Below are 17,062 nucleotides of genomic sequence, written 5' to 3' on the forward strand. Positions count from 1 at the left end.
ACATATTCAACAGGTGGAAGAACATTTGAGATATGTGCACAATTCAGTTCACTTGCGAATTTTCATGAAGATGCTCTACCGTCACAATGTTAGAATATTTTAGAACGGTACATGTGCTTGCAACTAAAGAATTACCACCTGCTATTTGTTGTAGTCCTCAAATATGACTTCCGGGGGATGAGAATAATGAAAAACAGACACTACCTGGCTGTATGATCCAGCCAAGGTACCTATCATTTGCGTGTGTATTATTTGTGCAAGTGCCGAACTTAAGTAGATCAAGTATGCCAAACTTCAATGTGGATGTGAACCAAGTGCTTCAATTGAAAGAGAAACTGATCTCAAGTGAGGTGAAAAAGCGAGGGGCACTCGAGGAAAGGTCTCCCTGCTGGCAGTCTGTCAAGAGCAGCGAGTTCTGTGACCAGACTCACCTGCCCAGACTAGCAGCCACAGGAAGACAAGCCAAGTCCCTGTCTACCCCAAGTCTGCTGCCTGGCTGTAAGGCAGGCACAGATAGGGGAACTGCTTGGCCACCTCCCAACCTCCTTCCTAGCCAGCCACAATACCAGCCAGCACCCACCAGACTTAACATCCTGTATTTAGGTCTCACCAAACAGACAACACCTTACCTATTTTAAAACACATGTTATACATATACCGTTCTAAATTACATCATATTCTCTATAGATGCTTTCCGTAATCAGAGACTACGGAAGCGTAACGTTATTACAAGCATAAAGATCAATCTAAGTACATGTACAGCTTCATATTTTTTTTTTTTGATTGGCGTTTTATGTTATACTCCTGAAAGAATACAAACCCTTAAAATGATGTACATCCAAAATAGATCTTGATTCCTCTTTTTAGAAACTCTTGACTTTATATATACAAGCGTAACATTATTACAAGCATAAAAATCAATCTAAGTACATGTACAGCTTCATTTTTTTTTTTTTTTTGATTGACGTTTTATGTTATACTCCTAAAAGAGCAACTGACTTTGAACAAGTACATGAAAGATAAAAGAGTTAAACAGTTGTGGGCTATCTCCTAAGTCAACAATTTTGTGCATGCATGGTGGATAAGCTGATGTTTGAGCTCCAACTGTCAGAATACAAACACTTAAAATGATGTACACCAAAAATAGATCTTGATTCCTCTTTTTAGAAACTCTTGACTTTATATAGCATACATCAAAGAGTAACAGCTGACCTGTTATCAGAATTAGGGAAAATTCAAGCGACTTCAACTGCCCCTGCTCTGAGGCATAGGACAATCTAGCATTTCAGGTCACCTGTACCATACATCCACTCAGAAGCATACTAAAATCTAATATTTGAAGTCAGGCGTATATCCAAGGAGCATAGTACAATCTAGTCTTAGCCCCCAAATGTACATTAACTAAGGAGCCTATAACAATCTAGTATTTGCACCCAATGTACAGTATATCCACTCAGGAGACTATTACAATCTAGTATTTGCTCCCAAATGTATATCCACTCAGGAGACTGTTACAATCTAGTAGTTACACCCAAATGTATATCCACTCAGGAGACTATTACAATCTAGTATTTGCTCCCAAATGTATATCCACTCAGGAGACTGTTACAATCTAGTATTTGCTCCAAATGTATATCCACTCAGGAGACTATTACAATCTAGTATTTGCTCCCACATGTATATCCACTCAGGAGACTATTACAATCTAGTATTTGCACCCAAATGTATATCCACTCAGAGGCCAGGTACAGCCTAGTATTTGCAACTACCTGTACATCCACTCAGAGGCCTTGTACAATCTAGTATCTGTAGCTGCCTGTACATCCACTCAGAGGCCAGGTACAATCTAGTAGTTGCAGTTACCTGGGCCTTCCACTCAGAGGCCTGGTACAACCTAGTAGTTGCACCCAAATTAATATCCACTCAGGAGACTATTACAATCTAGTATTTGCTCCCAAATGTATATCCACTCAGGAGCCTATAACAATCTAGTATTTGCACCCAATGTATATTCACTCAGAAGACTATTACAATCTAGTATTTGCTCCCAAATGTATATCCACTCAGGAGACCATTATAATCTAGTATTTGCACCCAATGTATATCCACTCAGGAGACTGTTACAATCTAGAATTTGCTCCCAAATGTACATCCACTCAGAGGCCAGGTACAGCCTAGTATTTGCAACTACCTGTACATCCACTCAGAGGCCTTGTACAATCTAGTATCTGTAGCTGCCTGTACATCCACTCAGAGGCCAGGTACAATCTAGTAGTTGCAGTTCCCTGGGCCTTCCACTCAGAGGCCTGGTACAACCTAGTAGTTGCACCCAAATTAATATCCACTCAGGAGACTATTACAATCTAGTATTTGCTCCCAAATGTATATCCACTCAGGAGCCTATAACAATCTAGTATTTGCACCCAATGTATATCCACTCAGAAGACTATTACAATCTAGTATTTGCTCCCAAATGTATATCCACTCAGGAGACCATTATAATCTAGTATTTGCACCCAATGTATATCCACTCAGGAGACTGTTACAATCTAGAATTTGCTCCCAAATGTACATCCACTCAGAGGCCAGGTACAATCTAGTATTTGCTGCCACGTTCATCCACTCACAGGCCTGGTACAATCTAGTATTTGCAACTAGCTGCTCATCCACTCATGAGCCAGGTACAATCTAGTATTTGTAGCTACCTGCACATCCACTCAGAGGCCAGGTACAATCTAGTATTTGCAGCTAGCTGCTCATCCACTCAGGAGCCAGGTACAATCTAGTATTCGTAGCTACCTGTACATCCACTCAGAGGCCAGGTACAATCTAGTATTTGCAGCTAACTGCTCATCCACTCAGGAGCCAGGTGCAATCTAGTATTTGTAGCTACCTGTACATCCACTCAGAGGCAAGGTACAATCTAGTATTTGCAGCTAGCTGCTCATCCACTCAGGAGCCAGGTACAATCTAGTATTTGCACCTACCTGCTCATCCACTCAGGAGCCAGGTACAATCTAGTATTTGTAGCTACCTGTACATCCACTCAGAGGCCAGGTACAATCTAGTATTTGCAGCTAGCTGCTCATCCACTCAGGGCCCAGGTACAATCTAGTATTTGTAGCTACCTGCTCATCCACTCAGGAGCCAGGTACAATCTAGTATTTGTAGCTACCTGTACATCCACACAGAGGGCTGGTACAATCTAGTATTTGCAGCTACCTGCGCCTCCACTTAAAGGCTTGGTACAATCTAGTGTTTGCTGTTACCTGTTCATCCACTCAGGAGCCAGGTACAATCTAGTATTTGCAGCTACCTGGTGAATTTGCAGGCGAAGGGTCTACATAAAAGTTTTTTGCATCCAGAAATGCCGTATGGGTATGAGCACTGTCCTGCTGAAATCGTCAGTCTAGGCATGACATGGTAATGGGTGAATGGGTGAACATTTGCAAAAGCGTGACTATCCAATGACACTCAAAACTGGCAGATCAGATCAGGCAGAATCGTTAAATACTCACCACATGGCAAAAGTGGTAAGTCTGTGTACTTCATGTATAAACGCATGCTCTGATGTCGCCTATTAATCTAGGATCATGTATTTGTATAATCTTCTTCGTTCAAACATTTTTACAATTCTTTAATGCACACCAACTGGCCAGGGAGGCCAGGTACAATCTAGTATTTTTCAGCTAACAGTACATCCACTCAACGGGTATCAACATACACATTTAATGCATGAAAAATTGTACCTGCTATTATCATTGTTTGGCATAAGAATAACATCTAATGAAATGAAAGTCAATCTCAACCAATGGAAGACAAAACTCAATATCTTTCTTCTGTCAAAAGCCAGAACAAATCACTAATCCTGGAAAGACTAGAGCTGAGAGTGGTTGGTGACAATGACTGTGGCTTGAGTATCCACTTTACTGTCTAAATATAGCTGAATAGAGACAGCGGGGTGTAGAGATTTGTATTGAAGAGCACAGCATTTCTCTTCCAGCACTTGAGGGTCCGGTGTCCTTTGTCTGACAATTCCTAATATGCCCCAGTGGAGGCTTTACTGCTGATTATCAGCAAAATATGGTTGGTGATTAAGCGGAGGTATCTGATACAATGTAATATCAAAGTGAAAGTCATCCGCAGATCAAAGGACTTAGCCACAAAGGCATTCATTATCTGTTCTTACTCACATGACAGACCAACGACAACACAAAATTAACAAGATTACTACAGCCACAGAACTGCGTCGCAGGATGACATAAGCAGAATTGCAACCTCTGATTCTGCATGAACAAGCTTTAATTAGCGTATCTAAAGTTGACATTCTGAGGAGCATCTTTTACGCAGAAGAGCAGTGTCCACGTAGAAAATAGATTACACACATGCTATTCCGGTAAAATCATTTTACAGGTCACAAATTAATATTTTATAAACCGAGATATTGATCACAGATCACAAATCATTAAATGCAGATATACATGTATTTCTACTTAAATACATTACTGATGTAATTAGCACATTGTATAATGATTTAATCATTTTAGTAAGGAAAAAAAACTACCCCAAATTATGTTGTTTTTCTGTACTTAGTAGTTACAGGAACGCAAGTTGAAAAGTTTAATTATAACACATATATGCATAATAGTATTTGGCCGAGGAATGAACTCTTGTACTGATATGCGCATTGTTTCACACTAAATGCGTTGCTAGAATGTCCTAAAGCTTTGTCATAAATTTCAAGGAGCCTTTCAGCAGCCATTTTACACGCCTTCCTGAATCCACTTTCTCAACAGCAACATTTTGCTATTTCTGGGAAAAAAACTGTCTTAAGAATGGCCAATCATTGTCATTTAATGAGCTTTTGTAGGACTGTGTGTGCGTTGCTAGCCAAATTATTAACTCATTGCCGCTGGTGAAATTGCCCCTGTGACAGCGTATTGATTGATAATTCCTCATAACACGGCACATTTTACATCATCAAGTGGCGAGTGTTACGGCCTATGCTAATGCTGGCACACTGACAAACTGACGATCTCCAAACCAGATCCCTACGAACAATCCAATGATTACAACGCTAGCAGGCCTATAAAAGAGTAGCGCAACAAGAACCCCTCATATAAAAACACCAAAGATTTACTAATGTTTCATGTAATTAATACTGGAATATTACATTATTATATCTATGTAAGTTTAATGCATCACATCACTCCCGGATGGTGATAAATGCTATTTGGATGGTTTAGTACTTTTGCGCAGCATCAGCACAAGGCAGCATTACTAATGACGCTGTCATTTGTTACCTAGGCACACAGGAACACCCATTACATGTATGCTCTTCTACAACAGTTTTACATTCATCAGTGCTATATGAGGCTGTTTCATCGTCCAGTGGAATAGCAGACATTTATTTAACAGTTCTTTTCAGGTGGTTCTTATTATTACCATATGTCTATTAAGACTATTGTTGACATTTTAAGAAAAGGCACTTCCAACTGCAAGGATAGAATATGCCAATGTACATAACAATACCATTTCCATTTGTTGGTTAGATAAATACCTACCCATTTAGTTAAATATTTTCAATCATTTAAACATCATGATACTGAACTAAAGGCACTCAAAAATATGTGTAAAATCCCTGAAATAATGTAGTTTATGTATAGTGCGAGAAAAATAATTTATATTCCCAGAATGACAAGGAGTCAGGGGTCAAAATGTTTGCTCATTCAGAGCTATACACAAAAATGGACCTCAAATTCAGCCCAAGACATTAAAAAGGTCATTTTGTGTCATGTAAATATTCACAATTTCAGACACATAAATGATTGTTGCATTTTACCCACTGCCATGAAGTGTTACCAGAATATAAATGTGATCTAACATATTCCATACTTTCTAAATCATATTGGATGGAATCAAACTTCATTGAGGTCATCCAATTGAAGAGCTCGAAATATCACGCACTTTGACCCCCCGAAATTTACGTTTGACCAGAACATGTATTCACTGACCTTAAAACACAAATGCATTCACAAAGAGAATAAATAGCAGGTATGTCACCATGATGTTGTAAACTCGCATATTCTGGCATTTTACAGCCAAGACTGATTGTGATAGAATAGCTATAGAAGCACAATCATTTGACGAAAAAAAAAAAACCTAAAAGCATGAATTAATCGAGACCACAACTGTACTCAGCATGAATTTCCATGTGTAGCTGATGTAAATTTGTGAAATTAAAATGAACAGAAACATCTTAAATCAATCATAAACTCTGTGCTTACAAGCGCACCTAACACAAGAGTACTGGAAAAAAAAAGACTTCTTTTTATAACCGAAGCCATAATATCACATTTATGGTGACATAATTTCACAATTAATGAAACATCATTGGAACATTCCATTCATCAAGAAATACAGGGGTGGTAGGCTGTGACTGTGACAGTAAATACATGTACTACATAGAATTTATAGAATTTTAAACACATTATAAATTCATAAACTTTTTTCTCCATAGTACATGTTATTCTTCTCTTAGGCAAAACAATAAAACTTATCCAACTAATAGAAATGTATTTCTGAGCTTCAATATAAATACCCAAAAATTTTTCCCACAAAAGTGCATTTTTAGAGGCAAATAAATGTCACAAAATATTATTTTTGGAGCTGAAACTTACGATTTTCCAGTGGAATATCATACATAATCCAAGCAAACAGCAAGACACCTTTCTAAAATAATTAGTACTCTCAGAATTAGGAAATACAGGCAAGTTAGTCATGGACGAAATGTATGGTCATATATTTCTTTTCACAGATAAGATGATCTATATTAGCAAAAAAATTCCAAGTCTTTTTTTTCATACTGTACATGTTCTCACCCAACTTATGTTATGGTAAGCAAAAAAAACATCTCTTCAGTCCAGATTCTGTTTATATGTACATCCCAGCTTTGAGTATGTATTTCAAACTTTCATAAATCAGTAGAAAGATTTAAATAAATGTGTCACATACAACCCCACACTCTTACAAACCCTTCACCCCCCATCAAAGTGTCAACTGCATTATCTTAATTAACCTGCAGTTGCAGCTGGATATTGTGATGCAATGCTTGTGCCAAGAGCAGTGTACATACAGCATATCACTTCATGCTTCTTGTGCTATACCACATGTATACACTGCACATGTGTAGAGATCATTGTACCATGTTAAATTATCACCGCAAGGGCACGTGAAGATGCAACAGGAAAGGTGTCAGGGGCTACACAAAGGAAAACAGGAAGCGCTGGACACAGTACTGTAGACAGAGGCCATAATGTGTCAATTAGCAGCTGACAGCCAGGCTCTGTTGATGCACTGCCTCCGCAGACAGATTGAAGCAACCCACAAGAGGAAGCTTGGTCTCTTAAGACGGCTTTATCTGAAACTGTGGCCAAACAAAGACAATGAAGGCGGCCAATCAGCACCACAATGAAACCAATCGGCTGTGTGAGGATGCCATGTGGGTGATCTGGAGCTCAACCTGCAAATATTATTAAAGAATTCCTGATCCCTGCAAATCCCTCAAAACAATGCCGCACAATGAGGGGTATCATTGTTCAAATTCAATCTAAACCAGACAACAGGCGCCATTGATTCTTGAACACAGATTGATCAGTAATCTATAGCCGACAGCAAACTAGAGACACACACAGTCTAGGCTTAAAGAAATACATGTACATGTAGAAAGCAAAACGTCAAACTGAAATTCAAGTTATATCAGTTGAGAGCTTATTCTGAAAAAAATAAAACAAAATACATGGAAATAAATGATCTATTTAGTCCTTTAATACAATGAACAATAAAGTGCAAAGTTGTTCTAGGTAGCGGTATGTGAATATTGACAAGCATTTCGCGCAAATATGTGACGAGCCCGAAGCCAGACTGCTTCTCTGACGACGGAAGGAGACACTGCCTGCAGGATGAGCGCATAATGTGTCATCATGGTTTTTGTGGTAAACACTTTACGCTGAACGGAACATTAATGAACCTGGAGATGACTTGAGACCACTGTCATCCGCATAGATGGCGTCTATATTAGCTGCTAAGCTACAAGGGGTAAGTGCAGGACGCTCTCTGGCATCTTATCATGTCTGCCATGAGCCGGGCATTATGTCAGGCAGGATCTGCGTGGAAATAGATTCTATGACCTCACTCGTGTCTGATGGGCCACTGTTCAGCCCCTGGTACCAAGTCAGTCAGGTAGTTGGGCAAAATAAGTACTAAACTCACAATCAGCCAGCATCACCATGTGTGCACGTACCACTGCTCACTGCATTATACCAGAACTACTCATGTTCTCTAATTGGTAACTCGTAGTAAGTAGTAAAAACACTCTTCAATGATCTCCTTATTAATGTTATTACAGAAAATAAAGTAAGTCTGTAAAAAAAACAACCAATAGTTCCATAAAAACTGTTCACGTACAAGACGGTTGGTTTTCTAAAAATATACTACCATAACAACTGCATGATGTCATGCATGTGATCAGTTTTATCATGGTGACATAATTAATCAGGAGACAATTCTCCTTGATTTCAGAACGTAAACTATAGCAAGATCTGGAATGTGTATTATAGCCTTGTCATGATATCACTGAAACATTATTGTTAATCCATACAATCATTCATTCTCGGGCAGATTTTCAACTTGCTTAGGCCTTGCTCTGCTGACTGCACACACATATTCTACTTACTTCACTCTCACAGCCTGAGATGTGACAAATACTCAGCTCACAGTATTTTATTTGTAACCACTTTAGTGCCATGTACTTGTATGTACCTTCCTGTGACTAGATTGAGCAAGCACTTAAGGCTTCTACCAGTTCTAAGGCTCATCTGTTTTTGTTTTTTTTTTTGTGAAATTGCAACATTTAAACGCAGAACAACTGTCAGTCTGATGGTTCGATGTAATTCTTAACAGCAGACAACATTTAATGTTTTAAGTCACTTGTACAATAACATCTCTTTAGAGTAATACAGTATGTTTTATAACAGTTTCTGACAGTAGACTGGCCTTGGTGGCTTGTAATTCTTATGGCTTATTAGTGCCTTGTTTTCTTATGGCTTATTAGTGCCTTGTTTTCTTATGGCTTATTAGTGCCTTGTCTTTCTTATGGCTTATAAGTGCCTTGTCTTTCTTATGGCTTATTAGTGCCTTGTCTTTCTTAGGGCTTATTAGTGCCTTGTTTTCTTATGGCTTGTTAGTGCCTTGTCTTTCTTATGGCTTATTAGTGCCTTGTCTTTCTTGTGGCTTATTAGTGCCTTGTCTTTCTTATGGCTTATTAGTGCCTTGTCTTTCTTGTGGCTTATTAGTGCCCTGTCTTTCCAAAATATACATGTTCCATAATAAACATCTTATACAATGTGTGTTATACAATATGTCCTTTTCGTTTAGACCTTACAATGCCCTGATAGCCTAAATTTTAACACTGGTAGTCACACCCATCAACTGACCAACGGGTCCAGTTTTCATCAGCACACTCTTCTTCAAGAGGGCAGAAATGACTCAATAGTGAGATTATAAACATTCCTAAATATAGATTTTTCTGAAAGAAAATCATTCAATGTAATATATACTTGGAATATCTGACGTCATATGCTGAACCCCGTGCCCAGCATGTGACTTCCCTTCCGATCAGCACAAGTACTTTCCTGTTGTACTCACAGTTAAAACATTCACAGGGTTAGATGTAGTCAGACAGAGTTGTCCAGTAAGCATTTATATACATAAATATGTATGCGCCTTTAATATTTCTTAGTATTTTGGACAGCCTCAAAAATGAATACCTTATACAGTGTACATACATGTACCCCTTAAATTCTGCAAATCACACGAGTAGCATTTGAACTGATAAGTTCAAGTAGCACATCACATGTTCTAAAATTTCTTGCCAGATGCATGTACATGCTGCTTGCAGACTTAGAAACTACATGTACACAGATATGGTTCTGTTGAGGAGTTAGAGATGTGTACACAGATATGTTGATGGTCTTGCTAGATACACTGAGTGTATATTAGCCCCTCTGCCAATAAACAGGAAATCATGGTCTTCTCAGGTACATGTAGATACTGATACCTTTGTTTATCAAACCAGATTTCAAACCAGCCATTAAGGAGATAGAGTATGGTCAGTTAGTTGGTCATAAAAGAGCTTGATGAAGTTTAAATAGTCAAACTGACCACAACAGATATTCATCAGGCCAAGAATAAAAATATGTATGTTGGGCATATCTCCATATGATCCACACAAAAATTTTAAGAAATACATTTTTCTACAGTGGTGTTTTTCCTTGTTATTTGTAAGTTTATTCTGAAAATTCATAAACAGTTTTGTCATCTAAACAAGAGTATGCCAGACAGTTACAGAAATGCTAATGACACACACTTCATTTTTCATTTTTGGCCTCATTTAGACATCAAAGCTGTCCACAGTTGGTAGAGTGGTGATGTCCAAGCCAAGCCATGATGCAGAAAGTAATTGGCTCAAGAGTTCTTATTTACTTGTACTTCATACATACTATATGGCTAGAGCGTCCGCTTCGGGACCGGTAGATCCAGGATCAATCCTAGATCGAGTCACACCTAAGACTTTAAAAGAGGAAGTTGTAACTTCCTCGCTTGGCGTTCAGCATGAAGGGGATAGTGCAACGACTGGTTGACCCGTATCAGTATACCGTATCCGTATCGGGCGGGGCGGCTTAGTTGCCTTCGGTAAGTCGTCTCAGTGAAGCAGCACTAAATAAAAGAGCGGTGGAAATCCGTCCTGCAACAAGGAGGCACATTACACGTACATGCACCCTAATGATTCCTTCGTCGTCATATGACTGAAAAATTGTTGAGTACGACGTTAAACCCCAAGCACTCACTCACTTACTATATGGCAAAGAACAAATGTCCATGATTTCTAATTTTTGTGTTTAAGCAGAAAAGCGACCAGACATTCCGCGCATTCAAATTCTGAACGATTTCACTGGCTAATTGCACTTTCCTTCTGCTCGATCACTGGTCAAAATTATCGCGGTAGATATAATCAATATGTACATGTTCACAGTTGGAACTCACCCTGTGAAATTCTTTGAGAATTTCTAAAATTTGACAATGCAGCATGTTCGATCAAAGTTCCATCAACACAATATAAGAACTAAGTTTCAGAAAACTGTAGAAAAAGTGTCAAAATTTTCACCTGGATAGTGTCGGGATATTTTAGCTAATGACGGATAACACAGATCACGTGCTCTTTATTTGTTGTAACATGTGGTTGAGACAGAGGTGTGGACTCGGTGGAAGTTCAAAATGACATTACCTCCTTGTCACATACATTTAGAATGCATGTAGTCCTAAGAGGAGAATGAGTGCAGAGGAGAATGAGTGTAGATAAGAGCTCCCATGGCCAGTGGTTAGGTTCCACCACTCAAAGGTATACTTAAGGGTGGCCTAAGACAGTGGGCTATGTCCTGGTACATCTGTGCGACAAGCCATCCATAACCACTCCACCTTGGCACCCAGCAAGCCTAAGGGCAACAATGGACAAGACAACAAAGGCAGTACCTGTAAGGTGTTAACCTTATAGCCTGAACAAAGCCTTATCAAGGAGCTATCTCACTTCCATGACAATCAGCTACTACCCTGCAGTGGATTTGTCACAAAGTCAACAAATAACACCCACCATGTCTTCCTCACTTAAGTGTTTTTGATCTCCTTAAATGTGCCATTATCGTGGCGGTGAACAGTCACCTAGGTAAAAGCAGGTGGGTGGGAGTGGGTGCACTGTAGGAGAGGGGCTAACTGAGGGAGGCACGCAGGGGTCAAAACATTGATGGGGGGAGGGGGGATCATCCTTTGTGAAGTTGTGAAACCTTCTCTTCATTAATTCACCAACTCTAAATTATTTCTGCTTCCTCCACAGTGAATGAGGTTCTAGCTGAGAAGATTGAGTATAGAAGAAACATGGGTCACAAAGGATCATGTCATAATGACAATTTTGCACAACTGACATGTCCTTGACACAGATGAGTTCATTAAATCTTCACAATTACTTATTCATCTGGAATTCTGATAATTGATTTTGTATTGAGGAAAACAAAACTAGAAATCTTTGTATTCAGGAAAACGAAAATAGAAATCACACTAACTCGCACTACATGTCACTTAACTATTACACTATCTTATCATTCGGACCATGAGAAACACTAGTGACCTCATGCTAACCACAAAATAGGTTCCAAATAATACACTTGTCATCAAAATGTACACATCAACTTCATAAACTGTTACACAAGGAAAAAATACCCAACATTTATGTCAGTCTAGAAAAGCTAAAACTGATAACAGATCATTTCTATCTTCTTGTTTCATACCTTCCCCTAATAGTGTAATAGTATTAAAATTGTAAATTTATATCGAACTCATTTAACCAAATTAAACTGCTTCTTTTGTTGGGAGAAGTAAAAATGAGACGAGGAGGGGAGGGGGGAGAGAGTGAACAAGTTCACTGACTGACTGTAGTTTCAGCTGAAGAACCAGTGAAATCAGCATGTGAGGAAGTGTAAACTTCATATTGTAGAGCTTAAAACAATGGTAAAGGCTCCTGAAGAGAGACACAGAAAGGGGACCTTTGTTGTGTACATGATCCTACTTTAGACAGACACCCTTGCTGAATTAGGCCAGACCCAAAATACCAGTTGGTCTCCTAGAACACCGGGTTACCTCACCCACATCCAAGTACCAACCAACTGAAAAAACCCACATCTATCGCAGCTTCCACCCCCGTCTTAGTCTTACCATCTGACGCATAAAAAAAATGGGATCCCATGCAGCCAAATCTCTCAAGAGAGTGGAATGCCACCTTGCACATGTAATACTGTTTTGATAAATGCTGATAAATGGTAAAGGGAAGCACAAACAAATAACTAAACAGCAAAATAATGAAGTCAAGATGGCAGGATGGCAGGTGATTCATATCACAAACTCAAAGCTGTGGCAAGGGATGTGTTACATTTTTGATAATTCCTAATATATCTCATCAGAAATACACAATGTTTACATTTATAAACAGTTGACATTGGAAAATATAAACAAATGTATTTTTCTAGGACAATTTTATTATTGGGTGACAGGCACTGAATCTTGTCATTTCTTGTAATGAATAAGTTGAAAGACAAAGTTACCTTGTAACAATTTGAAACTTAACAAAAGTGATGATTGAAAATACTAACTTTCAATGTCTAAAATAGATGAAAAAGTCTGGTCAACCAGGGGAAATAGAGGTCGGTAAGTTCAAGAGGTTGTTTTTCTCATACGTAGAGGATATGGGATGAGTTTCATTATTGATCAGTTTTCACAATGAAATGCTGATTAAACCTGCCAAAGACAAATAAAGACGGTCCCATAAATTTTACAACTCCTGAAAATTATTTACTTGTCACATAATGTCCACAGTTCTGAGTTTGTAAACTTTTAAAATCAAATTTGTCATTTATTTGTGAAAATTAAAGAAAGAAATGTACTGATTCATTATACATAGACAATGTCTCAAAACCAGTTATCCATCCCTTTAGATTATAACAAGGCAACAAGGTCTGTAGGGTTGAACATACATGTAAAGAGTTACGTAAGTTGCAACACTATTTTTCGCGAAGTGTTGATCAAAACACAGTTCAATGTGAGCGGTGGACTCCAAAAAAAAAAACAAAAAAAACGGCGCATGTACCATTCAAACAGCTACAAGCATGTAGGGTCCGTGAACTGCGACGCCAGGCACGCGTCCATGGGCGTGAGATGTCACGCATTACAGGGTCTTAAAGATTCGATTACTTTCGCACGGGGACACATGTAGATGATTGCCCCAGTGTAACGCCGCCACGAGCCGGGAGTGTGTGTGACGGACTGGCGTGCGACCAGGCCAGCGGAAGGCATGCAAGCCTTCTCATCTCACCTCTTCGCATTTCTCACCGCGGAAAGAAAGATAAACCTGAATGATCGCTACCCAAGAAACATATCTGGGCCGCATATGACAACCCCCTGCCACAGAAAATGAATAAATTAAAAGCTTAGGAAGGTGACATCAGTGATTATATTTAAATATGACAAAGAAAAGGTCATATTACGACACTATGTACTGCGTAGGCCCCAAGCTTGTACATTTGAAAGCCGCTTGTCGCTTTTGGAGTGAAAGAATCATTGCAATGAAAGTAGAACTTACCTTGAAATATGCATGCTAGTATGAGGAAGAGGTAGCGCACGACGATTTCATATTTGATTGGTCCCATTTCGGTAGAGTTGGCGAGGAGTTGGGTGCTACCTTTATAACCAACATGCTTCCTCGCACGATAATCCCTGATCGAAATGTACACTGCTGGTGTCGACTGCCGTAGACCTCATTGGCGATTCTCAGTTAGCGATGAGAGAGAAAAGGACGTCTTCATGAATTGTACAACAGCTACACTGACTGAAAACACCCTGGCTCTATTCTTCCATAAGAAGGTGTTTTATAATAGTGCACTCTCGGAATACATATCACACACACGAGCCCGGTAATTTCCCCCAACACTTGTCGGCTCCACTGACAAGAGCGAGATGCTCGAAAACACTGCTGCCCGGCCTCTGACCTCTCGCACAAGACCATTCCACTTTGCCGGTACGCCCCCTATCGTCACTGACGAGGCGACCGTATCTCCACTGCCCATTAACTAATTAATCGAATTAAAAATCGTGAACCCATCATCGAATATGTCATCAAAGACTGACACATGCTATTGTCCTATATATCCCAGCATAGGCACCAGAGGACCAAATCTCAGAAAGCTCAACTCTGTAACAGTTTTGCCAACTTTATGATATCATGCACTAGCCGGATACCACTATCTAATTCCATGAATGGTTGACTCCATCAACATCTTTACTTTGAACTTTGATAACACCGCAATGCCTTTGTCCCCTTGACTGTGCTGATACGGTCGGATCAGAAGCTTCAGAGGCGATGGCAGGAAAAATAAAAAAAATAAAAAAAAAACATGGTTGTTCTCTGCAACGCCTAACTCTGTCCCGGATTTTGGAGGATACATATGTTTTGGTGTTGCCTCTGAAACTACACAAGGTCAGGTAATACTTATATGTGCAAGTATACTAAAGATGAAATAGGCTATACTTTCATATCGTGACGATACCGGGTTACTTACGAACTGAACAAAAAGTATTCTGTTGCATGGAAATAGGCCAAGATAGGCCTGCATAATTATATAGGACTGCCACTTTACATGCATGATGACTGGCCTTTTAATAAAAGTCATTGTCGAACAGACGACACATGATGGTTTTCAAAAGGACTTTTTCTAGAACCACATTCTTCACGTGTGTGAATTAAATGGAATATGTGTATCCCGCTGTGGCTATATTTATATATGTACTTTATATAATATATAGAGGGCCTCCGTGGCTCAGTTCGTTAGCACGCTAGCGCAGCGTAATGACCCAGAAGCGTCTCACCAATACGGCCGCTGTGAGTTCAAGTCAAGCTCATGCTGGCTTCCTCTCCGTCCGTAAGTGGTAAGGTCTGTCAGCAATCTGCGGATGTTCGTGGGTTTCCCCCGGGCTCTGTCCGGTTTCCACCCACCATAATGCTGGCGGCCGTCGTATTAGTGAAATATTCTTGAGTGCGGCGTAAAACACCAATCAAATAAATAAATTAAATAAATAAATATGCAATATATACTTTATATTTAGAAAGGTATAGCTTATATATCCAGTTATCTGGCAGCGAGATTGTATTTCATATTTCACTATTCACCATTGTCTATGTTTTGACTTCGGGCCAATTAGCATATTTGAATGTGACAAGTTTTAATGAAAAAGCTATGAAATTATTTCTGCTGTCAACAAGCATACGAACAAACAGTGGATTTCTTTAAGCTATGAAAAAATCTAACATTCTGCATGTTTACATGTGTGAAAGAAAATATCTAGATGTGTTTAAATGCATCATTCGTCTGTAACTCCAACTAAATGATGTGGTCTACGCGGTGTATACAGTTAAAATCAGCCACGGAGTATACAAGATTGGATGCCCGAGGGTATGTGTGGATGGGAACGGGGACGTGAGGAGCCAGGCTGCGTGCGTTGGGGGGAGTAACATACCACGTGTCTCTTAACACCATTGCATTGCCCATGTGCTATTTAAAGATCTTGTGAAATATACTGTTTCCACTGTCTCGTGCGTGTCTTCCAGTTGAGATGATCGTCCTTTATTTGATATCCAAAATGGGTGCATGGTTTAGTAACGAAGCTACTTTGCCATGTAGGTTTGTTTCCAACCAGAAATGTGGCTCAACCCAAACTTTCGGTCAACACAGCCCGTACACTTGCTGGGATGGGACCTCAACCAACACATCTTATCCCAGCGCTGCTGCCCATATTTTTTGTGACCATTTGCTAAATTCATCATTGAAAAACAGCTCTGCAGGAAAAAATTATGTATTTATCGGCGAGTGCATCTTTTTGAATTGTCGCTGAAACGTGCTATCTAGAAATAAATCTGAAACCTGTGGTCGTCTATACCAGTGATTCTCACAGAGGCTCCATACGAAATAACCCGCTGCATATATGTGCATGGATATATATATATATATATATATATATATATATATATATATATATATATGTGTGTGTGTGTGTGTGTGTGTGTGTGTGTGTGTGTGTGTGTTTCCAGTCCTTTAGACCGCGGATGAAGGCGCGGGATGCATTTGTTGGCCTATGCTGCATGATAAAACAGGGTTTATACATAGGCCTATATACCAAGCAGGAAAACTCGGAGATGCACTATATATTTATAAGTGATTCTTCTTACCCTTTTTCACAGGTTTTGGCTTAACATTAATAAAGGGTCTGTTATAGTTAAACCAAAAACATGTCATAAATGTCCTATTTTGTGAGGCAAAATTAATTCACAAATCTATAAGAACCTTAGAAGTACGTACTTTGCTGTACTCTCTTTTCAATGGGCACGTGTACACGTATATATACTGTC

General features: G+C 39.3%; 1 protein-coding gene across 1 annotated transcript in view; it reads right to left on the minus strand.

Annotated features, from left to right (window-relative positions):
* Positions 1-14,654, minus strand: part of LOC135462011 (protein kinase C-binding protein NELL1-like) — a 94,403-nt gene extending 79,749 nt beyond the window's left edge. The window contains exon 1 of the mRNA XM_064739345.1: positions 14,243-14,654. Coding sequence (XP_064595415.1) covers positions 14,243-14,309 — 67 coding nt within the window. The 5' untranslated portion in view covers positions 14,310-14,654. The remainder of the gene's footprint in view (positions 1-14,242) is intronic.
* Between the last annotated feature and the right edge of the window lie 2,408 nt (positions 14,655-17,062).

This window comes from Liolophura sinensis, chromosome 1, assembly GCF_032854445.1.
Source record: "Liolophura sinensis isolate JHLJ2023 chromosome 1, CUHK_Ljap_v2, whole genome shotgun sequence".
Lineage (NCBI taxonomy): Eukaryota > Metazoa > Mollusca > Polyplacophora > Chitonida > Chitonidae > Liolophura > Liolophura sinensis.